Genomic DNA, 26,006 nt, shown 5'->3' on the forward strand with positions numbered 1-26,006 from the left:
GAGAAAGGTCTTCCTGCTGGATGCATTCCAGGCTGAAAGCCAACAAGCATGGCTTCATGGCTGCCTGGCTGGGCATTGAAATGTGGCCAGGTACTCAGCTCTGAGTACCTGGATTCTTTAATACTGGATTCTTTCATACTGCTAGGACTTGCTTGTTAACTTCACATCAATTGAGGGTAGATGAACATTGGTTCAGCATGAAGTTAGCAAAAAGTTAATCCTACTAAAACCCTTCTGTTTTTAAATACATTACATGGGGGAGAGAGTCTATTCTGTTGCAGTATTTCTGATCTGGCACTAGGATTTCTGAAACTACTTCAGTGTTATCTGAAACAAAGCCTGCTAAAAATCATTTTGACTTGCCTATAATATGGCTAAATGGTGCTAGAGGGACAAGTATTGATACACGTCAGTGCTAGATCTGTTTTATCTAGCATGTTAAGCAAAAGCACCTGGTCTAGGGAGCTGCTTTGGCAGGGGGGTTGGACTAGATGATTTCTTCCAACCACTACAATTCTGTGATTCTGTGAAAAGATTACTTCTTTGCACCTATGATATGCAAAGGCTTAGCTGGAAAAACCTAAAAACTTTGGGAAGAAGCATTCCTTTTTTAAGTAGCCTTGGTCATTTTGACTAAAAGCTTCTGGTACTTGTCCCATCAAAAGAATAGGAGGTCAGTGGCATTCTTGCAATCTAAATTTAATCCCATCCTTTATTTCTGCGTTATGCATAACATTTAAATAACAGCGTATTTTACACTGTTTACAAAAGCTGTTCTCTCATCAGGTCTCCTTTTGCATGTTTGTTTGTAGAGTTTGAGTTATGCAAGAGAGATCAAAGCGGGCTGTTGCCCTTTCACACTAGTCTTGTACTGCATTGTCTGTGGTCTGAATACAAGCTGCATCCCATTCATGTGAAAACTGCCTGCTTCTGCTTCATTTGCCTCTTGAAAGTGTTGTGTCTTGTTGGTAGATGGAGTAACCCCTGTGATCATTACTTCCACGCTTGTAGCTGACAGATGATTTAAAAAAGCATATTTGGCCTCTGTTAGGCTTGGATTGTCATCAGCAAATAGGGTGCAAATATATGGCACCCCTGATGTTATATCTCTGATAATCCTTATAAACACAGATTTTATTATTGCGCATTTTGGATTTTTGAGGTTACTTTTGCTCATTGACTGCCTTTTTGTAGATTCATTCTTGAGCTTTAGTGTTTTATCCTTTTATTATGGATAAATCCAGTTGTGTGTAGTGTTCAGTTTCAGAAGTCACTAACAACTGCATGACCTTCAGGTGCTACTGTGTGCACCGAGTGCATTTGTTTTCTGCTGCTGCTGCTCAATAGTCGAGTTAGTATTTTACCATGATTGCTTACCTAAATGCAGACAATAATAACATGGTTGGCTCACTTTTCTTTCAGATATCAAGGAAATTTTCTGTGAAGTTAATATTTGTTGTTAATGGAAGGAAAAGGTCTACTGTAGTTTCCATAATTAACTCATAACGATTGTCAGAGGAGACATGGTGACAGGCTGTGGAATTTTTAAGTGTCCGTCAACAATTACTCCAGTATTAAATATGTATGTTTTACGTTATATTTGCAAATTTATCAGCGAGTAGGAGGGCTGCATATTTGTGGATACTTCTCAGAATACCTACTTGTATTTTCTCCTCCTCACCGCAGGAGTGTCAAACCCGTTTTGGATTTTGGCAGATAAGGATTTCAAATGGTTCTAATTCTTGCTCTCTCAGTTCTGAATTATTTTACAGTTTATTGGTGCTTGTTAGTTTTTTTTTTTTAATTTGACTTCTAGCTGGCTAGCATGATTATCGTAGAGCATTTTAAAATATTACCAGAATATTACAGGAATTTCCTTATTCTCTGTTCTTCTGTGATCTTAATATTCCCTCCTCCTCCTCCTCCTCCTCCTCCTCCACGCCTAACAGAAAATTACAGGAATCTTTTTGTTGTCAGTCGTTATTTGTGTTTCTGTGCTTATTTTTAAACATTCAGGGAATTTTGTATTAAGTTTGTTAGAACTCTGCTTGGCTTTTGACACTGAAATGTTAGCTATTGGTTCCTGTTAGGAGTTTATTCATAAATAATGCTCATCTTCTGCAAACAAAATTTGTTCTACAAAGTGAAATGTTATGTTTCTTATGCCTCTGCATTTCAGTGGTGATGGTTTAAATTATGACACCCAACGCTTGGCCTTAAGGCTTGCGATTCTGTAATTTTTTTCAGATGCATCAACTAAGCGGTGCCTAATTTGTTATGAAAGTAAAAGAAAAGTTCAATAATTCTGACTAAGTTGTGCTGCTAACATCTGTTTCCAATAAAATATTGGTAATATGATAAGAATTTGAAAGAATTGTGTGATTACTGGGTTCAAATAACCATTCAAATGATAGTCAACCAAAGATGGCTTTTCCTTCCTTTAGAGAGTCATTTATATGTATGAGGTGTTATTAAGTCCAAATGGCAGGGAAATCTAATGCTGAGTGGCTTCGAAGACAGTGTTGGGTTTTTTTTTTCTTTCAGATGCTATTCTTCATGGGAACTCGGGCAGTTGTGTAAAGTTTGATGCTTGTAATTGCTTCTTGAATTCATCATTAAGTATCGTCGTAATGTAATTACAGAAATAGGTTGAGCATTGTGAAAATGGAGGTGACATGCTGTTATAAAAAAAATCCAAAATGTATGCTTAGCTTTTGACTTATAATCAGTATTTTTAATGCATAGAACAGTGGTGCTTAAAGGAAGATTCCATGTCCTTTGGCAAGTCTGTTGAAACACCCTGTTTGACACCAAAGTAATGGCTGGACCAAATCCTGCACTAGAATTTGATATTCATTCTGTGTTGTTAAGGTCAGACGTGACCTGCTCACATTTCCTCACGTGTGCCTCCTTTCTTCTCTTCTTCCTTGTTGATTTGCTTATGCAAAGGGAGGCTTTCTGGCCAGCAGGAGAGAAAAGGTGAAGTCAGGATGATTTGCAAAGTATCCTTGCAGGTTTGCTGCTCTGTTTCACACACTTTCTTCCTTCATATCTTTGAAAATAATTGTGCATGTATGTGTGTTTAGAACTTCACAGAAGATGACAATCCAGTGATCTCCTTTGCTGCAGGAGCCTCTGCTTTCAGGTTTTTCAGCTGTATGTTTCAGCATTCTTTTGTCACTTTTAACAACTTACTAATAAAAAACAAAACAAAACAAAAAAATCCACCAAACCACTGTGTGTGCATTAGTAGTTCACAAGATGTAACTGATACACTGCAAGAACTCTGTTTCTTAAATGCTGGACCTTGGGTGTACGTACATAAGGAGAATGCTTTGGAATTGCCTCGATAGGGAAACCTGTGTAAGCCTTATCTGGAGTCAGACTGGTGAATTTGAAAAACTTATTCCAGTAAGATAGGCAGATGGTCAAGAGCCTTAGGGTTTTCAGAGAAAAATGAGCTTTGTGTTCTTCATCATGTCTTTCCCATGGTTACAGGCTATTTCCAAACAAGAGGAATCCTGCCTCAGAGTGAAGATGAACAGAACAGTGAATTTTTTATGAAGTTAATTCTTATATGTAGGTGTTTGTGGGATGTGTGTGTGTATACACTTACCCCTATATATCACAGAATCACAGAACTGTAGGGATTGGAAGAGACCTCCAGAGATCATGGAGTCCAGCCCCCTGCCAAAGCAGCTCCCTAGCCCAGGTTGCACAGGTAGGCGTCCAGGCGGGTCTGGAACGTCTCCAGAGAAGGAGACTCCACCACCTCTCTGTGCAGCTGTGCCACTGCTCCGTCACTGCGCTGTGAAGAAGTTCCCACACACATTTGTGCAGAACTTCCTATGCATCAGTACACACATGTACATATATATATATAATGTGTGTATATATGTGGATTATATGTACATATATATATATAATACGCATAATAAATTTTATATTGTATTTATTTACTCTAACTGGAAATTTTCAGATGGGCAAAGAAGTGCAAGTTCTTTAAATTTTTTTTTAATTTCTGTGTTTACCAACACTCCAAAAGCATTATTTGTTCAAGAGTTTGCATACTGTTTTGTTACTGACCACAGAAGTGTTTTTTTGGATAGCTCTTACCAAATGTTTGTGCTTAGCAGCTATGATTAACTTAAATCTCCATTTAAACCAAGGCTCTGCCAGTTTTATTGCTGCAGATGTGTGTCTCAGGAATGCTAAAGTAGTGTGTAGAAGATATTTATTGTTTACGTGGTAGTTATGCAATTCTAGCATTAATTGGATGCCACTTATTTCCTTTGGAGCGGATTTCACCAGAGCTTGGTATGAACATCATTCTGTATTTGTACTACTAAACAAATTCACATGTAAACTTCTAAACTTAGACTTCTAGTCATTGGATATTGTTGTATGAAAAAACTATAATTACAAGCATCAAACCTATGCATGGCTTTAGTCCTGTTCAGAAGTGTAGGTTACATGCACGTGGACCTTGTGCTGTTGTTCTGAAAGTCAGTGTTTTGGTTTAATTTGTGCTTGATCTTCAATTCAAGCAACTGAATTATTTGCCTGGCTTTTCTCCTTGCATAGTTACACTTTAAATGATGACTTTTGGTGCTTTTGTCAGTCTAACCCAGTGATGCATTACTACCTAACAGTCTGGAACAGGTAGGCTTTCTGCATGAAGTGTGGGATAATCTCATATTTCCCTTTCCTCTTGTATGTTGGTTGATTTAGGATCGTCTTCAGGGTTTACTAACACTTCAAGTAAAGGCTGGCATAAGTGAAACTTTCTGCATTTTCTTTGTTTTCAGTTAAATGCTCTTTATTCTGGTTGGATAACTTGTTAAATCACCCTTATGGCATTCCTACGTAAGTTTTTGTGTTCCTTTCAGCTTAAGAAGGCTTGTTCCCTTATTCATTGAGCACATCCATTTATGGACAAAGAAAACTTGCCAAAACATGTGGTTGGCCGGGGCTGTGGCTCCAGAAGGACCTATTGGAGTATGCTATGCAGGTTTTGAATCATTACTTAGAACAGGCATGGAATGTATAGAGTTGCAGTCAGAGGCTATACTCAAAAATCTGGCTGTCTTTTTGATTTATAAGCCCTATCTTAACAGAAAAAAACATTCTTAACTTCACAGTGCCTTATTCCTGTCATTGCTTTTTGGCAGTACACACATTAGTGAACAACTATTTCCAAAGGTGAAGCAGAGGAAGAGTAAAATTTCATTAAAAATATCTGATGAACACTTTGAAAACTCATTAAGAGTTGCAACCACAGACATCAAAACAGAAAACGATGCATTAGTTTCACAAAAACAAGGTTCCATGTCTCACTAGTTCTGTGTTTCTGTTGCTCTCTCTTTTTTTAAATAAGAATATTAAATATTAAAAGAAGTTTTGTTATATGCATTAACTATATTATACGTTTTATGAGGGCTACACTGAAAGTAGTGCCTCCTATTTTATTGTATTGGCCCATGGTGTCAGAGGTAGACCTTGGTGATATGGGAGTAGAAGCTGAACCCTCCCACCAATATACCATTACATTTTGTTGCCGAGCAGCAGAGGGGCAGTCTGACAAAGTGGCAGAGTTGTATGATGACTCCTGTATATATATGTGCATATTGATTTGGTCTAGGTGAGCGGACTGTAAGCCACATCATAGGATAATTCTGTTTTTCATCTCTCATCAACAGCAGCTGCACCTTCTGATTTAAGAGCTCCTCTGTGGCCTGAGGACGTTTTATGTACATATGACCAATAGGAATATACTCTTTTATAAGAGAAACATCGCCAAAAGAGGGATGCAAGAAATCAAAGGATGTTCAAGTCCATATGGAGCTGTTTGGTCATGGCTCAATTTTTATCTTTTCTTTTCAGATTTATACAGTAGCATTGTGTTTCTTATGATCAGCTTCTGGCCATTTTCAGAAAATGTTCAGATCTGGGACAGTGTTTCAAGACTTGCCTTTTGAGATCAGGGACTTAACAAAGTATCAGGGAATGATAGAGTGGCGTGGATTGGAAGGGGCCTTAAAACTCATGCAGTACAATTGCCCTGCAATGGGTAGGATTGCCAATCACTGGATTGGTCTGCCCAGGACCCCATCCAGTATGGTCTTGACCATCCCCGGGGCTGGGGTATCCACAGCATCTCTGGGCAGCCTGTGCCAGTGCATCACCACCTTCTCAGTAAAGAATTTCCTATTAACTTCTAATCTAAATCTCCCCTCTTCTAGTTTAAAGCCATTCCTCTTTGTCCTATCACTATCAGACTGTATTAAGTCACTCTCCCTCCTGTTTATAAGATCCCTATAAGTTCTGGAAGGCTACAGGGAAATCTCCTCAGAGTTTTCTCTTCTCCACACCAAACAAGCCCAGTTCCCTCAACTCATCTTTATAGAAGAAGGGATGTGATATAGTGGGGAAACATTGATGTTAGGAGGATGGTTGGACTAGATGGTCTTGAAGGTCTTTTCCAGCCTTGGTGATTCTGATTCTAAGAAGTGCTTCCACTCTCCGATCATCCTTGTGGTCTCCTCTGGGCCTGCTCCAACAGCTTCATGTCTTTCTTGTGCTGAGAGCCCAGGCCTGGATGCAGTACTGCAGGTGGGCCTCATGAGAACAGAGGAGGACAGTCCTCTCCATCACCCTACTGACTGTCCCTTCTTTGATGCAGCCCAGGATACAGTTCTCTTTTCTGTCTGACTTCATGCCTTGGAAATCTGTAGAAAATTAGAATTCTCACTTATTCAGGCCTTGTCTAAAGATTTGCAGCGCCTGTGTTAATTTTCTCTCTTTACTTTCCTGTGAAGTAGTGTTTTAGTTCGGTCACGCTGTATTTGAGTGATAGGAGCCCTATTCAGCTAAGAGGCATGCTGAAACATACCTGAGATATTCCCTCAGTTCCCCAGTCTGCTCTTATTTCAGAGCAGAGAAGTGGTCTCTGCCTTAAATTCTGGATCTGTTTGCTGGGATTGTAGATCAGTGTGTCATTCTGAAGTGTGATTCACAGGGACTGTGTCAGATGCTTCTGACTGGAACAGTAGTACTTTCAGCACCAAGGGGACCAGATTTTTTCTATTTCCTTTCTAGTTAGATACTCATTTCTTCAATTCTAGAGAGCTGAAATAAGAAAAGTAGTTTCTCACTTAACCTTAGCACTGGCACAGGTTGCCCAGAGAGACTGAGGGGTCTCCTTAGTGATTTTCAAAAGTAGCCTGGATTTGGGTCTGGGCATGCTGCTCTGGAGTTGGAGCAGATGACTTCCTGCAGTCTTTCCAACCTTGACTTCTGGCTTCAGTCTGTGGCACCTCTAAGAAATTTGAGTTTGTAGCCATTGGTGTCCATCTGTAACTTTTAATGGGACTCTTATTTCTCTTGATCTTTGTCTGCAAGAGAAACAGACCAGTTCACTCAAGTCTTCTTATTACTGCTGCAGTCTTTTGTTGGTATTAATTTATTGTTCTCTTATGCTGGGAAGTTAACCAGCTATTTTTCAGAACTGCATACATCCCATAGGTAGCACATATATATCAAGTATGAATTATTTTTATTTGGTTATGAAGATCTTTTGCCTCTATTAATCTTGGTATAAGCTGCTAAGAATTTAGAGTATGATAATATGGCCTTTTTATATGTCAGTATTTCAAGTAACTTTTTCAACCATTGCAGTCAACCATCGTTGACTGATTGCTACAGCCATATTACTGAACTGAAATTTTTTTGGTAACAAAAATGGTGAATTTTTGGTCCATAAATCTTTAGTGATGGAACATAATTTCTGTGCATACCCACAGTAATGGAGCTTGGTTTCTAATTTTTTCCTCCCTAATGTCAGTCACTTATGGAAGCTTTGATAAGCATCTTTGAATGGAACACAATGCAAAAGGTTAAACCAGACCCTAACAGAAATCTAGAAAATGTGATTAGTAAATGGAGTGTTTGGATAGGGCAGTACAACACTGACCCCAGATCAGAACCAAAGCCTAGAAAATCTTGTAAGTACTGAAATAAAATATTCTAGGTTAAATATTTCAGGAATCTTGATAGATACGTGCTGTTTTCTTCTTTTTTTTTTTAATTTTTGTATTCTCCCTTCAGATTAATTTAGAAGTTGTTTTCAGCAAAGAAACTCGGATATAATATTAATTCACACTACTACAAATCTTTTATCTCAATGTCTCTATTTTCTTCTCTGTTCAAAATTTTACATTTTATGCTGTAAGCATTTTTTGCAGTGATATATTGTGATATATAGTGATATATATCTAGAAGCATTTAGAGGAGGTGCTAAGGGATTTGATTTAGTATCTTAGTGGGTAGGGATGGTGAAAGGAGGATGGTTGGACTAGATGATCTTGTAGGTCCTTTCCAACCTAATGTATCTATGAATCTCTATATTTATATATGTATATTCTTCCTCAGTACTGTAGAGTGCCATCATGCATGTGTTACTAAGCAGTTTATCTGCATGAATTTTGCTTATTTCTCCCAGGACATATACTTTTGTGGAGATAATGACCATGTCTAAAGATCAATAATGACATCTAGTTCATGTGTTTTGCACTATAGACCTGTTTTCTCTGTTGGATGAAGTTTGTTTGGAGCTGATTGGGTCATGTGGGGAGGAAACAAAGATGGGCGGAAACACCCGTGTGAGATGTTACAAATAATAACCATATCATTCAATGCATTATAGAATAAGCTTTGAATTGGGCTACTGTTTTAACAAATATTTTACATTTTATTTCAACACTTGGTAATACTATTTCGAAAATGTAAAACTCTTGGGAAAAAAACATACCAAATCCAGGCATGAGTAGAAATAATATCACTGACAGATCTACACCAGTTACACTAGGTCTAATTTGTTTTTTATTTAGTAGTGTAGATTTTAATTATTTTAAAGCTAGTGATTTTGTCAGAAAAAAAATCTCAGCCCTTGATCATGACTAAGACATTTACAAAGACGTATTGTTTATTTGCTTCTTGGAGATAAGCTTGAGGATTTTCCTACCCCTCTGGAACTAGTTTCTCTGCATTATCAGCAAAGGTTATTCTATGGCTAATTACATGGCAGTTCAGGTTGATTTAAGAATACAAATGTTATTGCAGAAATAGAAGAGGCTTAGTCCATTATTATTTTTAGTGTTCAGTAAATCTTCAGTGCTATGTTTTTCTTTTTTACTGTGCTAAGTTCAAATGAACAGACTTGAAAAGGCTAAGTTATCCGCTTGGGATATTAAAAATAAAGTGGAAACTCCATTGTTTGTAGATCTTAGAATATTAAAAGTATGGTTTAAAAAACAAAAGAGTGGAGAAAGAGGAAACAGCAAACTTCTGTTGAATCTGTTTCTGTCTATCACCTCAGGGTGGGAAAGAGATGGTTTTTAAATTCGTACATTCAAATGTGAGAAATCAAGAAGGTGTGCAGGAAAAAAAAAGTAGCTTCTAGCTCTGACTCTGTATTTGATTTTAGTCAAGATGTAATTCAAGCAATTGTATGCTGTAGCCACTGTATGACCTACCCAGCGGCAGTCAGCTCCCCCCCATACACTTTTTTTTAAGCTAATTGGCCAATGTTTAGCTTACTAAATGTCATCTGGACTCAGTAAAAAGCAAGTGACCTGCATTGAATTAGTGTAATTGTAATACAAACAGAACATCTCATAGTTTTGGTCTCATACAGGAAAAGAGAAAGTTGGAAAGATTTTTCAGTTTGATAAATAAAACTGAAAATATGGGGAACTAACTTTGGCTCGGAGTTCATTTTACCTCTTGGTGTCTTCTTTTAAAAATAGAAGTTGGTGCTCAATTTTGTGTGTGTGTTCAAAGGCTGGACTAATAGGGATAAGGAATTGGTTGGATGGTCATTGCCAGAGGTTGTTGTCAGTTACTGTGTGTCCAGGTGGAGGCTGGTGATGAGTGACATCTTCCAGGGGTATGTCTTGAGTCCAATACTCTTGAACATCTTTATGAATGACACAGATAATGGGATTGAGTGCCCCCTCAGCAAGTTTGCAAACGACACCAAGCTGAATGGTGCAACTGGTATAGCAGAAGGAAGAGATGCTGTCCAGAGGGAACTGACAAACTCAGAAGGTGGGCCCATATAAATCTAATGAGGTTCAACAAGCCAAGTGCAAGGTGTTGCACATGGGTCAGAGCAATCCCAGATATGCACAGTCTGGGAAGAGAACTCCTTGAGAGTAACCCTGCCCAGAAGGACTTAGTGGTTCTGGTGGCTGAAAAACTTAACGTGAGCCAGCAGTATGTGCTTGCAGGCCAGAAGGCCAATAGTATGCTGGGCTGCAGAGCAAAGGAGGCGTGGCCAGCAGGGAGAGGGAAGGGATTGTCCCTCTACTCTTCTCTTGTGGGGCCCCATCTTTAGCACTGCGTCCAGATCTGGTGCATCCAACATGGGAAAGATGTAGAGCTTTTGGAGAGGATGCGGAGGAGGCCCTCAATTATCAGAGGCCTGGAATACCTCTTCTACAAAGACAGGCTGAGGGAGTTGGGCTTGTTCAGTCTGGAGAAAAGAAGAACCCTTCCAATTCAAGCCAGTCTATGATTCTGTAATCTTGTGAGATTAGTTTCATTGTGTAATAAATAGTATTACGCCTTGGTTCCACTTAACTTTTCATTTGATGTTTCAAATGTCCAGATTTGATTTCATTATGCCTCCTATAGTTTCTGTGTGTCTATGGAGCAGAAAAATAAGTTAAATTTGCTCCAGCAACTGCATTGTCTTACAGGAAGGGATATTAGTTTAACAATGAAACTAAAGGGCTGCAGTATAAATGGTATTTTTGTCCAACTATTAGGGAGAACATTAAAAATTCTGCCTAGGTAGGGAGAACAACAGTACATATGTAGTATCTTGGAAGGCAATGCTCTTGAGTCTTACATTCTCTCTGTATTTTGTGTGATAGTGGGATACAGACTAGAGAAGATGCTTTTCTTCTTTGCTTGAAAGACAGAGCTGTAAGACAAGTAGTAAATTGTAGTAGTAGATAGTGCTTGATTACACTTTCATACTCTAGGAAAATGTTCCATGATTAATTAAACACTTCCATTATTTCTCTGGGATGTGGGTACTTAATATCTGGACAGTTGCAGTTTCTTTTCTTAGTTTGAACACTGCAAATGAATTAGTCATTTCTCCCTGTGCTTGAGATTGGTTTTAGCTGTATTACTTGTCTGTCTGTTGTCATTTGTGCAGGGTGAAGATAATGTCTCACGTCTCTTCTGTTAGGTGTGGTTGTTCTGTTTCTGTACTTGGACAGCCTGACATGACAGTCCTCTCATTACCAGCATTGCCTCCTGAGACCCCAGTGAGCAGGTTTAACATTCACTGCATGAAGATATTTTTTATAGCGAGATTCTATTCTTGTTGTGTCACAGTCATCTCAAATTATTGCTTTCTTTCTGTTACCTGTAACTTCTTGAAGTATTGTTTCTTAGATCTATATCCTAATGTAATCTAGGCAATGTAATAAAGTCTAAGGCAGAGGAGGTGTTGCAGGGGGAGAAAGCAATTTGAAGGACTGACAATATGTGGAGTACTGGAAAGGAGAATTTCTCCATTTTTCTGTAATTGTACTGAATTTTTATGTTAGGTATGGGAAAATACCATGTCTTCTGAGGTTTTGCTGTACAAGTATGTATGTATGATTTGTGTGAACACAGAGAAGTGGGGAGGTGGTGATGGAAAAGATCTTCCAATTGCATGTATGGATTTTAGTCATGCCATTCTGAAGATGTTAAATCTGTAATTTTTGGTAGAATGACAGAAATTCTGTCATTCCTCAGATTGTTTTAAATTTCCCCACCCTCTTTAATCTGAGTGTCCTTTGTTGAGCATGAGATGTTTGTTCTGTTCTTTGTAGACTTAAAGATCATTGTCTCCTTATTTGAAATTGCATTTAACATACTGGATACACAATTGTGTTTCACGCTATAGTCACCTCCTCCTTAGTCTAAGCAATCCCATTCAATTCAATCTTAACTTGTATGTTTTGTGCTTTAAATGCCTAAGCACTTTAATTGCTCCTTTTTGGAGCACCTTTAATTGGCACACATCTCATTGAAAGCGTGATGCCTACAAGTGAACAGAATACTGCTGCGTGAGGTCTACCATGACTTAAACAAAGAAGAACTACTGCAGATTTCTTGAATCTCTTTTCTCATTACTACTGTGTGTGGTTATGGCAGAAGTTTCACATTTACTGGCCAGCCACTTTACTGCAGCTTTTTCTCACAAATATAAGTTACTCAATTTTTTACTCTTCTATTAGTAAATATAATCACAAGCGCAGTTTTTCCACTTCATGTCTCAGTGAACATTAATATATTTCTGGATGTAACCTCTGTCTCATTTTCTGGGAAACTGTAGAAAATACTGTGGGAAGAGGAGAAAATATTTTATTATTAAAGTAAGCTATATTGTTGTGGTTTTCTTGGATGGAAAGTATGTTTCATAGCCTGAGTAATGTAACTGCCTTGCACTGTAGACAATACACCACTATATCTGTGAATTTCAAAATACTACTAAATTAGGTGTAAAAGGAAACAAGTCCCTGGATTTAGTCATGTAACTTGCACTTTCAGAACAATTTCTTTGTTTTGTAACTGATAAGAAAGAAAAAACTGTTAAAGTTCAGTGCTGAAAAACTATACTTGTTCAAGTTCCATACTCTTCCCATGTTCCAGATGTCTCACATTCTGTGAAACTTGAGATTTAAGTTGTAGCAAGACAACCTCAAGTTGTGCCAGGGGATGTTCAGGTTGGATATCAGGGAAAATTTCTTCTCCAAAAGAGTGATCAGTGCTGGGACAGGCTGCCTGGGGAGGTGGTTTATTCTCCATCCCTAGAGGTGTTGAAGAAATGGTTAGATGTTGGACTAAGGGACGTGGTATACTGGGAAATATTGGTGGTGGGTGAACAGATGGACTGGGTGATCTTGGAGGTCTTTTCTAACCTTGGTGATTCTGTGATTCTAAGATGTTTCTATTCAAGAGAAATACCCAGAATTAATGAAGTTTCCCTCTCTTTGGTTTCTTGGATACTGGTGTGGCTATGAAATATCTTTTAGGTGCTGAGTTCCTTGGTCCTTGAGTAAGGTTTGCCATCATGATGAACTTGGCATGAGAGGCATTTTGTTTTAATTGATCTTGCTGGAGGGTTGTACTGGGACATTGTCCTGCCTTGTTTCCTGGAGAGGAGGACTGGCTGAATCCTTCTGATTTTTTTTTTTTTTTGACGAATAACAGCTGTTGCCTGGCATTGTTAGAAGGAAATTTGCTCCTATGCAACTGTGTTTAAAAATACCTTCTTTTTACAAGTCTTTGTCAAGTAAAAATTGAGTCAGAATGTTAAATCACTACGTATGATGCTTCTTTCAGTCTGTAGACAGCTTAATACCAATTGCTCTTGTCCTGCTTTACATAAAATGAAAGAACTCCTCACACTCTTGTAAAAATGTTAACAAGCACGTGTGCATGCATCCTCTCTCCTCTGCTCCTGCTTAAATGTATTTTGCTCAATCAGTGCGAAGATTTAATGTACTGTTCAGAATGATAATGAATGAATTTGTGGCTCATTTGAGTTTTTCATCTGGTGAATTTGTCAGAGATGCTATCAGATCCTGTCATAGATGGTATTTGAGTGCTTCAGCTACTTTCAGGTCATTGAAGCTGTTGTGTGTGTTGGTAAGACGGACTGACATTCACTGTCTTCCGGTGGTGTTTAGTGGATTACTGTTTTTTAATTACATTTTTTAGATGTAGTATTTTTTTTGTCTTTCCATACTGTAAAAATGCAAATAAAAATAATTGCAGTTACTGGTGATGCGATCATTCAGTACAACTTTTTAATAACATCTTAAGTTATTATATGGTTTGCACTTCTGTTGGGTTATTTGCAAGTTCCTTATTTCTCTGAAAAGTCTTTTGCATATATATATATAAAAATATATATATTTAATGCAATTTTTATTTTCAAAGAATATTCTATACCTCTATCTGCCTGGGGTAGTTCAACTAATAACTCTTGAGTACCTTGGAATGATCTTTGCTTTCACTTTTCAGTGAATACCTTCACTTTGAAAACTGTAGTTTTATTTAAAAACAAACAAACAAAAAAACCCCAGCTAAATAAAAGAACAATCAGAAGCTTTTATTAGTTTATGAATATTGGGATGCTTTATTTTTCGTTTATACAGACTTTCAAAAGACATTTATTGCCCTTCTTTACAGACTTGCTATCTTAACTTTGAAGGGGAAAGAGAACATCAAAAATTTGATTGCTCTTCATTCTATTGCAGTCACATCAGCGAGTTTGTAACGTAAATGAAATGAGAATTTAATGTTGTATCTCTAAAAGGGAAGCAAATGGAAGGACGAAGTTCAGTGAATCGGAGATGTAAAGAAAAAAGTTCAGTGAATCGGAGATGTAAAGACTATTTTCTGCTGAAAGGTTGGCTTCAGTAAATTGAGTTCTCTTGAACTGGATGAGAAAAGATTATAACTGTGGCATTTTTAAAGATAATAGCTGAAAAACCTACATCATGAAAATGTCTCCAAAGTGTGGTGAACTATTTATGTATATTGAAAGAAAGTCTAGAGAAAAGGGGATGTGTCTGCTGGATTTGGAGGGAGAGAAAGAAGAATAAGTAAACAAAATAAGGGAGAAGAAAAGTTATTTATTTGCATACAACCTGATCAGCTACTTTGAATTGTTTTCAGATCTCTTTGGATAGTACAAGTAGAAACTTAGGAAAGACAACCGTTGGTAAATTACTGAGTTAGTTGGCACTGGGACAGTATGTTAAGGGGGTATTTCTGGTAAAGGGTTCATGGTGATAAATATTGTTACTACTCAGCAGAAAAAAAGAATTTGAATGATGAACACATGTGTAGATGGCACACTCATTTTAGATGAGTTAACAGTAAGATCTTGCTCTTTGTCTTGCTAATTGGATAATGGCCAGAGCAATAAATTCTGCCTTTCAAGTATGCCAGTGCAGGTTTATCTCAGGGTATGCTAGGACTCTAAATTTATGATACATTATGGTATTTAAAAAAAGAGTAGTATAAGTGAGCTTGTTTAAAATAAAATGGCATAACAGCAGTGTGGACAAACTTATGGTCATGGAATGGTGACTGAGTCTAGTTGTTGTCACTGAACAAATGATCCATAGTGTTCTTTTGAAACTGTGAGCCTTTTTTTCTCTCTTAATTATTACCTTCAAGTAGAAAGAATAAACTTAAATGTGAATCTTAAGCTGCAGCTGTTACGTGACCATGTTCACAAGGTGAAGGTTGCTTCTTTTCAGTGGATATACAATTGCACTTGTTATTGCAAAATGTTTGAGATAGGTATCTTTACATTCTTGACCTATTGTAACGCTGTCAAAATGTTATGAACTCACTGCCAATAATAAATATACAGGTCAATATATGTGGCTTATCTTTCAGTAACCCATCTCTGCTGTTAATCATGTGATTATTCTTTCCATTATCTGTCTTTTTGCTGTGTTTATTACTTTATTACTTTACATCTTAAGTGCACCAGTGCATCATACTTTGCTTTGAACGGCAAAGGTCATCTTTCCAGAGGAGCCATTCCAGTGAATGGCTGTTAAACCACTGCTAACAGCTGTGTTGTGTTGATTTTTTTAATTTCTTTTCTTCACTTGCACCCCCTCCCCTCCCTCAAGTTTTCATTTTCCATTTATTCTTGGTAGTGCTGCTAGTGTTAGTATGTGAGATATTTCTTTTTTTTTCTTTTCTTAAAATTACTGGGATATCATGTTCACTCTAGTCCACACATGATTTTATCAACGGCTGCTATTAAAGAACCACTGAGCGCAGTAGATGTACATTTTGAAGGTTATATATACACTTCTCATTGTTAGAATGAAAAGTTTGGTAGTGTTACTGTTTGTCCAGAATGTGTCTGGACTAAATTTCTACTTATCTGTGGAATTCAATCCTTCCTTCTCTGGGACCTTGGGGAGGCAGGCAAGTGTGGCAGCCTAGCCTTCCAAGTTTGTTCTTCAGTTTATCACTGCTGACTCTGAGAAGAAAGTGAATTTTTGACTGAGCAGTGATAGAAATCTTTGCACTTTTGCTTCATGTTGGAATTCTAATCCTTTTTCTAGGAGTGTATGTGTTTTAATATTGGGCACTATCAGTTTTTCAAGTGTTGTGGAAGGGGAAAACTGCTTTCCCTTCTTTAAAGATCTAGCTTTTGGAAGAATGTAACAGCTGTTTTTCTCATTCATATGGCATTTCAAAACATTTTCTTCTGATACTTCATTGTTAATATTATCTGTAAGATAATTTGCTATTATATGCATAATTTACATGTGGAGCTGAACCTCCAGGATTTACTCCCCTTTGGACCTTCCAGGAGTTATCTTGTCTCTGTGAGCCTATGAAGTGTATTCTCATATGGTTCCATAAGTCTGCTCCTAGGATTGCCACTGGGATGGGCTGACCAGTGTCTAATGTTGCTTAAACAGCTACTTAGGACAGGGTCAATAAACCAGTATTCAGATATAAATAAAAGTGTTATCACATGGGCTGCTGGTTGTGCAGTTTTGATTTGAGTAGTTCTTGATCTCTGATTTGTTCTGCTCTATCGTCACTGAGGTTAGTAAATAGCAACACTATTGCAAAAAGGAAAGAAAAAAACTTGTGGAAGAAAATAAAAATAATCACACAAGAGAATTGGTTCATGACTGAAGAAAAGACATAGTACAAACTGCTGTGGGGTACTGTAGCAAACATAATATTTCACACAGAATAATAAATAAGCTTTCTAAATGCTTTGATTTACACGTTCAGATTCTAGTTAGGGATTTTATCAAGACTGAATACTGAAAATCTCCTTGTATCATTTGTCTGATAGATGGCTGATAGAGCCAGACTTATTTGTAATGCTCTGCAAAAGAGAGCTGGTGTGCTAGGTCTTCATGAAGTCCAGTTTGCAGGCTGTAAAAGGAAGGCAGTAACTTTTAGGGTACTTCTAACAAATAAATTTAATGTACGCTGAAAGAGAGAACAGATACCAACTTCCTCATTGTTACACACAGGAAGAGTTGTTCAGTAACTTTGCTTTTCACTGTTACTATGTTTTGCCGAAACAGAAGGCTCAGCAAAGCAAGAAAAAGAAAAGAAAAAAAAAAAGGAGGCAAAGAAGAACCTGCAAGTATCATAGAATCAGGTAATTGAGGTTGGATAAGACCTCTAAGATCATCTAGTCAACTGTCCTACCTACGACCATTATTGTCCACTAAACCCTAAATACCATATCTACCCTTTCTTTAAATACTTCCAGGGATGGGCAGCTTGTTTCAATGCCTAACCACTCTGTCTGGGAAGTTCTTCCTAATATCCGATCTGAACCTCCCCGGGTTCAACCTGAGGCCATTTGTGGTTACCTGAAGAAGAGACTGACTCCCACCTCACCATGACCTCCTGTCTGCGAGTTGTAGAAAGCAATAAAGTCTCCTCTGAACCTCTTCTTCTCCAGGCTAAACATCCCAGTTCCCTCAGCTGCTCCCCATAAGGCCTGTACTCCAGAACCTTCACAACTTTGTTGCCCTTCTCTGGATCTGCTCCAGGGCCTCGATGTCTTTCTTGTAGTGAGGGGCCCAAAACTGAACACAGTACTCGAGGTGCAGCCTCACTGATGCTATGCTCAAGGGAACAATCACCTTGCCGCTCTTGCTGGCTGTGCTTTTTCTGATACAAGGGTGCTGTTGGCCTTCTTGGTCACCTGGGCACACTGCCGACTCACATTCAGCTGAGTGCCAGCCAATACTCTCAGATCCTTTTCCTTCATGCAGCTTTTCAGCAACTCTGCCCCAAGCCTGTAGTGTCACGTGGGGTAGTTGTGACCAAAGTGCAGGACCTAGCACTTGGTCTTGTTGACCTTCCCCATGCTGGTGCTTCATTCCTAGGCCATGAGAAATAAGTAAGTGGTGTTTCAGTAGCTGTTTTGAAGGCACTTCAGGAGGGGAAGCAAGTTGTTAAAGGTCAGAAGAAAATAATGTGTTTTGTTTAGTTGATTCATTGTTTCTAAACCCAATAACGTGTTGCAGTATCCAATATATAACCCTATCCTGAGCCTTAAATAGTATTTTGTACCTGTAAATATATTATTGTGTTTAAAAATATTTTGGAGTCTGTTTTCTGCTACCTCACAGCACAAAAAATGACAAAATCACTGCAGTCTTTGCTGTATCCTTCAGTTACATACATGATACTGAGCAAATGACAACTAATGGTTAAATAGCAGGAAATCAAAATACCTTATTACAAGTCACTTACTTAAAATAAGTGACAGAGCCTAAAAAAAAAAAAAGAGTAGTACCTCTACTGATTTGCTGTTGATTACTTAATGTGTTCTTGGGCTTTGGTATTACCCTGACTGACAGGAGGAATGAGCCTCAAGGATTTTCTGATTAGGAAATTCCAAATGCAGTATATATTGAGGATATCATTTTTCTTTTGTCATTTCCTAATTCATCTTATTACATTTTCACACCAATAAAAATTGTCCATAAAATAATCTTCATGAAAGAAATGATTGCAGCCTGGATTTCATTATAGGGTCCAAAATTCTGGTCCCTTTAAGAATCATAAGAAGAAAATTCTATGCTGACTTTGTATTTTGGTCTCATTTGAGATTTGGTCCTTTGTCCAACATTGAGCTTAACTACAGCAGCTATTTATTGTGCAGATACATACTTTCAGATTACTGTGGTCAACATTATGGAAGAAATTGTTAGATTATGTAGTGCCCACTTCAGAAATGGCCACTGAAATGCTCCCTGGGGTGATGCCATTTTTTTTCTTCTTTTTCTACTACAACACTTTTAATACCACTCCCCATTTTTCAGTTGTGTAGACAGCACATTTGCTATGGCTTCTGATTTCACCAGGGGGTGTGGAAGTTGTCTCTGAGCACCGTGTGAAAGGCGAGGCAAAGCAGAATTGGACTCAAGGCTCAGAGGTGGAAAGGCCAGCTCAGGACAAATTGGTCACGGGCTGTCTGTGAGGCAGGCAAAGATAAACACCGATTAAGTTGTCATGGTCACTTAGGCCTGAGTTTTGACATCTCACAGCTTAGAGATTTATTTATGAATAAAAGGACGATTAAATGGTTGAAACTGATTAGGAGTCATTCAATCTAACGCCTCAACTGCATATGTGATGCTTGAGTAAGATGTACCAGTCTGTCTCAGACACACAGGAAAGTGTGGAAGGTGATGTTGAAGGTGGGAGAGAGAAGAATGAACACTGTCTCTTTCTTAGTAGGCCAGAGTCTTGTCTGTGGAACAATTTCCCTGAATGTTTCCTGTGGTTGGCACTGCCAACTCAGCCTGTGCAGTGAAGTGGGTGGTAGCGTACATTAAGTGCTTGCTGGTACTGCGTTTGTGGTTCGTGTTTTCTTTTTTTTAAACAAAAAAACCCAACCAATAAAAAACAAATGAAAACCAAAGCCATCAACATTGACAGGTGTGGGAAACAGGATAAGATCAAACAAGAATGTAAATAAAATCCTATCTTGGCAGCCATGAAAAACGGTAATTGAAATACCTTATTTTTATTTTAAAATGACTGAGTTCTGCTGAGATAGAAAAGATGTATTTGGTAATAAATGGAAGAAAAAAATGATGAATCAATTCCTGTTAGATAAGAATTTTCATTTTATTCCTGGTGATCTGGAACTAACTTTATAGTTCTCCAGTGGTTGCTTTACAAGTTTCTTGGAAGAAAGCAGAAGGAGCTGAAAGTTAAATCACAGACTTCCTTTGAAGATGGAAGGCAGCGTAATATTTTACTCAAAAACATGCAAGCCAAAATTAGGAAGTAAAGAAGCAAAATGGATTTGGATATAGCCTCCAGCATTTCAAACTAACTAAGGAAAGGGAGTGATGAGTGATTATAGAATCTCAGAACTGCAGGGTTTGGATGGATGGGATCTCTGGAGATCATCCAGTCCAACTCCCCTGCTACAGCACTTTCTCTACAGGAAGTTGCATAGGAAAGTGTCCAGGTGGGTTTTGGATCTCTCCAGAGAGGAATCTCCACAGCCTCCCTTGGACAGACTGTTCCAGATGGGAGAGAAAGGTACACACTAGGAAGACTGTGATGTAATTAACAAGATGGACCATACGTTTGGAAGAAGGAATTAGTTTTTGAATGTGTCCTTGTATTAGAAAATGGCAATTTAATCAGTTTTTTGGTTTTTTTTTTCAGATAAATGCAGGTCATGTCACATACCAAGATTTTAAAAAACCTGTAGTGCGTGCATTAAATAGATGTATGTGTTTCTGAAATAGTCACTTTCAACAATGTGCGAAGTGTAAATGTTCTTAGGATCTTGACTACAGCTCTTGAGTATCTCCTCTTGTAACTTTTATTGCCTGCTATAAAAGAATGATTCATAGTTTCTGTCTTTCTTCTCATCCTTTGTAAATTATAAAGATGTCAGTTCTTTGCTACAGTTCTTCACAACTGAGTAGTTGATCAAAATAGTTTGCAGAAGGAAATAATTTTTCCAGGACTTCGGAGCTCAGTACAATTCTGGAGCTAAGCTTTGCTTATATACCGAGACATAAGTCAATGCTCATTGTCAGATAGGAGGTATATGTTTTGACACCACGTAAACAGAAGTCATTGGTTTTCTGTTATAGCTGTGTGCTTTCAATAGCTACTGCAGAGCATGCTGTTAAGAATAGCCAAAGATAAGATTAAAATCATCAGTTCAGAGTTCAAAAAGGTCATTACTTTCAAGGACAGGAGCAGCTGAATTTGTTAGCCACTCCTTTACCAGAAGCACTTTACCTGTACTGACAATTTTTTATCACAAGTAAGTAATTAAGGACAATTACAAGGTAATAGAGCATTAACTTTTCAGTCTGAGATTGTACGTTATTGGCAAGGCTGTCCACTGAAAATATAAAGCTGCTACAGCATATGTCATAGTTGATTAAAAAAAATGCATTTGATACTGAAAAAAAGATTAAAAATGCAGTAAATAGTTCTTATATTGTTCTGCATTATTTCTGTTTTTCTTCAGTGTAGGAGAAAAAAATTAGAATGAGGATTTTGTACAAGTTAAACAGGCTTTGAAGGGCAATCGAGCTTCTCAAGAAGTTATGGGTAAAATCTTCAGTAGTTTTTTCTCCCTTTTTCTCTGTTTTTCAAACACAGTCTGAAGCTTCTGGTGCCATTACTGTGGTAATGGTGTGTATGTTTCACCTTTCTCCTTCTTTTCTGAGCACATAATTCTGTCTGTGCATGTAGAGAGAAACAAATGAAGGAGTGCAAGGCTGTAGGTCATTCACTCCTTTTTACTTCAGAAGTTGTGATTAAACTGAGCCTAGTTTTAGGAGGAAAAAAATATAGTTCCTGTCACTAGACCTGTGTCTGAATAATTAGTTGCTGCCATGCTGTTTGGTAGCTGTATGCGTTTGGTCTCACATGTGGAAGTTCAGAATTACCACTTGTTTTACGGTGGCCTCTCCAAGTTTCATGGCTTATCTTCTTTCTCTCCTCTTCTCTCTTTTCTCTCTTCTTTCTTTTTTTACCTGCTAACCATATAACGTAATTGGAAAGTCTGCTGTAAAGCATAAAAGAAGTAGCACAATTTATATATCCTCAAGGAGGACATTGTTGTTATTATTATTATTATTATAGTGTAGCTTGAATCTTTTTCATAGTTGAAAAAACTGTATAGTTCTCAGCAGTCTGGAATTTTCTTACAGGTAAAATGCTTCCTTTTTAATTTTAAATGAATTCTTTTTGCTAATAGGGGAATTACTTGTTTGCTTTTGTCATCTTTTAGGTCTTAGCTCTTTTAGCATTTGTTTTAAAAAAATATTAAGAAAAGCCAGTTTCAAAACTACAGCTGAATAATGGATGCAGCAGCAAGTAATAGATCCACCAACTCTCCAGAGCAGCTCTCTTATGAAACTAAATGCAGCTAAGAGATGAGAAGGTGAACTTGGCTTTTCGTAGAGACTTTTTTGGGTCTGTTTGAAGAAGCAGTACTGTTACTAAGAATTTCTGAAAGAAAAAACTCATCTCCTGAGTCTGATGAACAGTAATAGATAATGTAGAGTGATGTGCTCAATGGGATACAGTTTAAGTAGAGAAAATCTAATGGGAAGTAGCTACATTAGTAGCAGATGGATTTACTTCCTGAATCTCAGTCTGAGTGGAAATCCTACCCTACTTAAAATTTGTCTTCCAGATTCTTAACTTGATAAGAAAGGTGGATAAAGCAATTTATTTCCTTGAATTCAGTGCTGTGATGATGTGTTTTGTTGAAATGTTCTATTGTTGCTTGCTTTTTGTCTAGGCTATTTTTATGATTCCTACAAATCCCCCTCCAACCTTTCGGAAGCCAGAGCTCTGGTCTGATGAGTTCACAGATTTTGTGAAGAAGTGCTTAGTGAAAAATCCTGAACAAAGAGCTACAGCAACACAGCTGCTACAGGTCAGTGTTCAAGTTTCAGAGGAAATGCAAGTTTTATGGCTTTTTCTCCCAGTCTCAAATCAGAATGGTTGTGAAAATTTAAGAGTACGTCTCTTGCCATATTTCTTCTCCATTTTATCACCTTCTGTATCTCTAGCTCTGTTTTGTTTCTCTTTTGTTACTTCTAATTTATTTCCTCTTTTTGAAGTCTAGAGCTGGTTCTTCGTATTAAAAATGGGTTCTTGTTTGGTGATTAGAGGCCTTCAGTAGAACATGGGGTTTAAGCCAGTGTTATGTGAAGGAACCCTTCGGTATGGACCACCCATGGAGTATACTCAGTCTGCCCTTTTGGTCATGCCAAATTAAACAAGACAGGTTGTTCTGTGTCCTAGAAGGATCTGATATGAATGGACAGTATAAAGAGGCTGTTCTTGGGCTGTTATGCCAACTGAGCACATTTAAATTCCAACCACAGTTAGCAATGTGGACCAATGCACCAGGCTGTAGGTCACTCACTAACCTGAATGTTTCTTGGAAATTTAACAGTTGATACTAAGTACCATTTAACATTTTGGTACTGAGATACAAATAAAGCAGAGAAAACTCAGAGAACTACAAAAATCAAACAGGAGAGATTGGTCTATCAAGGAAGGTGTAGTACTGTGAAATCAACAACATTTTTATGAGGGATATGTTTTGGTGCACAGTAGAAAGGGAGAACATGAAGAAAGTTTGCTCCTTTAGTTTTGTTATCAGCTTCCTTCAGTACTGCCATAGTCAACCTTCAAATAACTGAGGGAGATCATGTCTATCTTTATGTTGTATAAGAAAGGCAGTTGAAAGGAAAAAAAAAAACAGAATATCTGTAGAAGGTTCCATGATAATTGAAATGGAATTTAAAATTTCCCATAAATAAGCTTTCTTTGCTAACAAGAAGCAAAAAATGAATTAAACTTTTAGATAATTTGGTCTTCTTATATGCTTTTCACTGCTACTGGTAAATATTGTTCTTAATTTTCATTTCATCAATCTGCATAAGACTCTGTCTTCTGAAATTTCTGCTCTAAGACAGTTGTGATACTTTTATTCTGTCTTTAGGTAGGAGCATCCTCATTTTAAATTTAAATTACAGTTGACTCCACTACAAGAATAACATCTTTCAAAATAGTTTTCAGTAATAAATCATAAAATTAGTATTTAGTGGTATGAATTATTTTATTTCTCATGGAAAATAAAATAGAAGGGAAGTATAAGTTGGAATTCAGGGTTTTAGTCTGATGACTGTATCAGTACTTGAGACCTTCTAGATAAGGAATTTGTATGCTAACTAATGACTGGATCTGGTTAAAAGAGACTTGTATTAATGCATGCAAGTAACAACAAACCTTCAGTGTTACATGTTCCATATGCTTACTGGCTGGAAAACCAACTACTGCATCCATTAGTTGTACACTTTGCCTTTTTCCCAGTTGGAGCGTGTGCAGTGGAGCAGGAAGTGCTGTGGGTATGCTGGGGGGAAACAAATAGGAATGAAAATACCACATGTGGGAAACGGTTATGGAGGGAAAAGAAGGGTAATTAGATTCATATATCGGGGGAAGGATAGGTAATAGACAAGGGACACAAGGATTTATCAGTTTTTCTCTCCATGAAACAATTTTTTAATCAGTAATAATATATTTCTAAAGTGCTGAGAGCTACATTTTGTCTCAATTGTATTTTCATATGAAAGTACATATGATGATGCAAGACCAGAAATTTTATAACAGTAGTGGGTTATTAGAGGGTGAAAGGAATGTAAATTGTATTGTCCACAGATTGTCTTAAAGGAGGAACTAATGCTTTAAATGACTTTGAATTAAAATTACTCTTCCTACTAAAAGTAATATGTTTCCTTTTTTTTTTCTCTTGTTCCACATTTCACCATCCTAGATGAAGAAATGTTTTGTGACATATTCAAGTACAGGTCTGTTGAAGTAAGCAACAGCCATACTTGCTCTGCTTACAGCCACTAATTTATGCTGTCAGCTTGTTAAGATTAATTAAATACTGTAACTGAATATCTGAAAAAGTTTGTTTTTCTATGTCAAACAATCACCATTCTATTTATTTACTACTTAATGCATATTTCCTTGGGACAATTATGTCCTTAACTATAAAGCAGTTGTTTTATAGTTACATTTCCCAAGTCTTGCTGTTTTTTGTTTGTTCGATTTTAAAATAAAACTCATAGACTTTTAGAATGAGCTGGAAAGGACCCCTGAAGAATCATTGAGTCTAACTCCTGGCTTCACACAGGACCACCTGGAATTCAAACCCCATGTCTGAGAGCGCTGTCCAAACCCTCTGTGAACTCTGTCAGCTTGGGGTGGTGCCCACTGCCCTGGGCAGCCTGTTCTATGTCCCTCACCCTCTGCTGAAAAAACCTTTCCCCACTCTGGCCTTCCCCTGATGCATGCCATTCCGTCGGGCCCCATCACTGTCGCTGTCACACAGAGCAGAGCTCAGTGCTGCCCCTCCACTCCCTGTGAGAGCTGCAGCCACCATAAGACCTCCCCTCAGCTCCTCTGCTCTGCACTGTGCAAAACAAGGGACCTCAGCATTCCTCATACATCTTGGCCTCTAAACCCTTCCTCACTTTTGAAGCCCTTATTTGGATGCTCTTCACTATTTTTATGTCCTTATATTGTAGTGCTCCAAACTGCACACTGTGCTTGAAGTGGGGCCGCACCAGCATAGGGTGGGTAAATAGAAGTGAAATCTTAATTATGAAGCAGTTGAAGATTACTACATTTTAGATTTAAATTACTGTGTGATGTGAAGTACCATTTATCGCTGAAGTTGTTGGTGTTGAGTAATGCTTGCAATTATATCTGAACCATATCTATTGGAATGATGTCATAGAATTTTTTTTTGTTGTTGTTTCTAGCATACATTCATTAAGAATGCCAAGCCAGTTTCAATTTTAAGGGATCTTATCACTGAAGCTATGGAGATAAAGGCAAAACGACATGAGGAACAGCAGAGGGAACTAGAAGAAGAGGAGGAAAATTCGGTCTGTATTTTTTTTTCCCCTAGAACTATTCATATTTCATAGATAAGTTACTTTTCCTTTTCTACAGCTTCCCGTCCTTGCATCTTCAAGTACTTTTCTGTTTCTACCACTTCTTTACCTTGTGAGGTCCAAGTGTTTGTCTCTTATTCATAATGAGTAATGCTTCTGTGAGTAATGCTGTATGAGCCAGCTTTCAGCACTGTTTCATGCAGTGTCCTGGTAAGTTTTAGGAAGTAGGAAAAGTAGCTGTGTCAACTTCAGCTGTTCTGACTAACGTTTAAAAAGAAATATATACTGTTGGGGTCTCATTTTCACTCGTGGGCTTGTAGAAAAGTGCTAAAATTTTCACACGTTCAGACTACTTAGCTTTTTTAGTAGAGTCTAATATGCAAAGTAGTTACTCGTGAGATATAGTGAGGTGAGTTTACAGTATTATTTGAATCAAGT

The 26,006-nt window shown here is 37.7% G+C and overlaps 1 protein-coding gene across 2 annotated transcripts in view; it reads left to right on the forward strand.

The window, feature by feature from the left end:
- Positions 1-26,006, forward strand: part of STK3 (serine/threonine kinase 3) — a 128,532-nt gene that overhangs the window by 37,158 nt on the left and 65,368 nt on the right. For both annotated transcript variants that reach the window (XM_065751688.1, XM_065751689.1), the window contains exons 7-8: positions 22,388-22,525; positions 25,434-25,559. In XM_065751688.1, the coding sequence (XP_065607760.1) occupies positions 22,388-22,525; positions 25,434-25,559 (264 nt within the window). The remainder of the gene's footprint in view (positions 1-22,387; positions 22,526-25,433; positions 25,560-26,006) is intronic.

Source organism: Cyrtonyx montezumae, unplaced genomic scaffold (assembly GCF_038088225.1).
Source record: "Cyrtonyx montezumae isolate F1298 unplaced genomic scaffold, pur_monq_1.0 scaffold_8, whole genome shotgun sequence".
Lineage (NCBI taxonomy): Eukaryota > Metazoa > Chordata > Aves > Galliformes > Odontophoridae > Cyrtonyx > Cyrtonyx montezumae.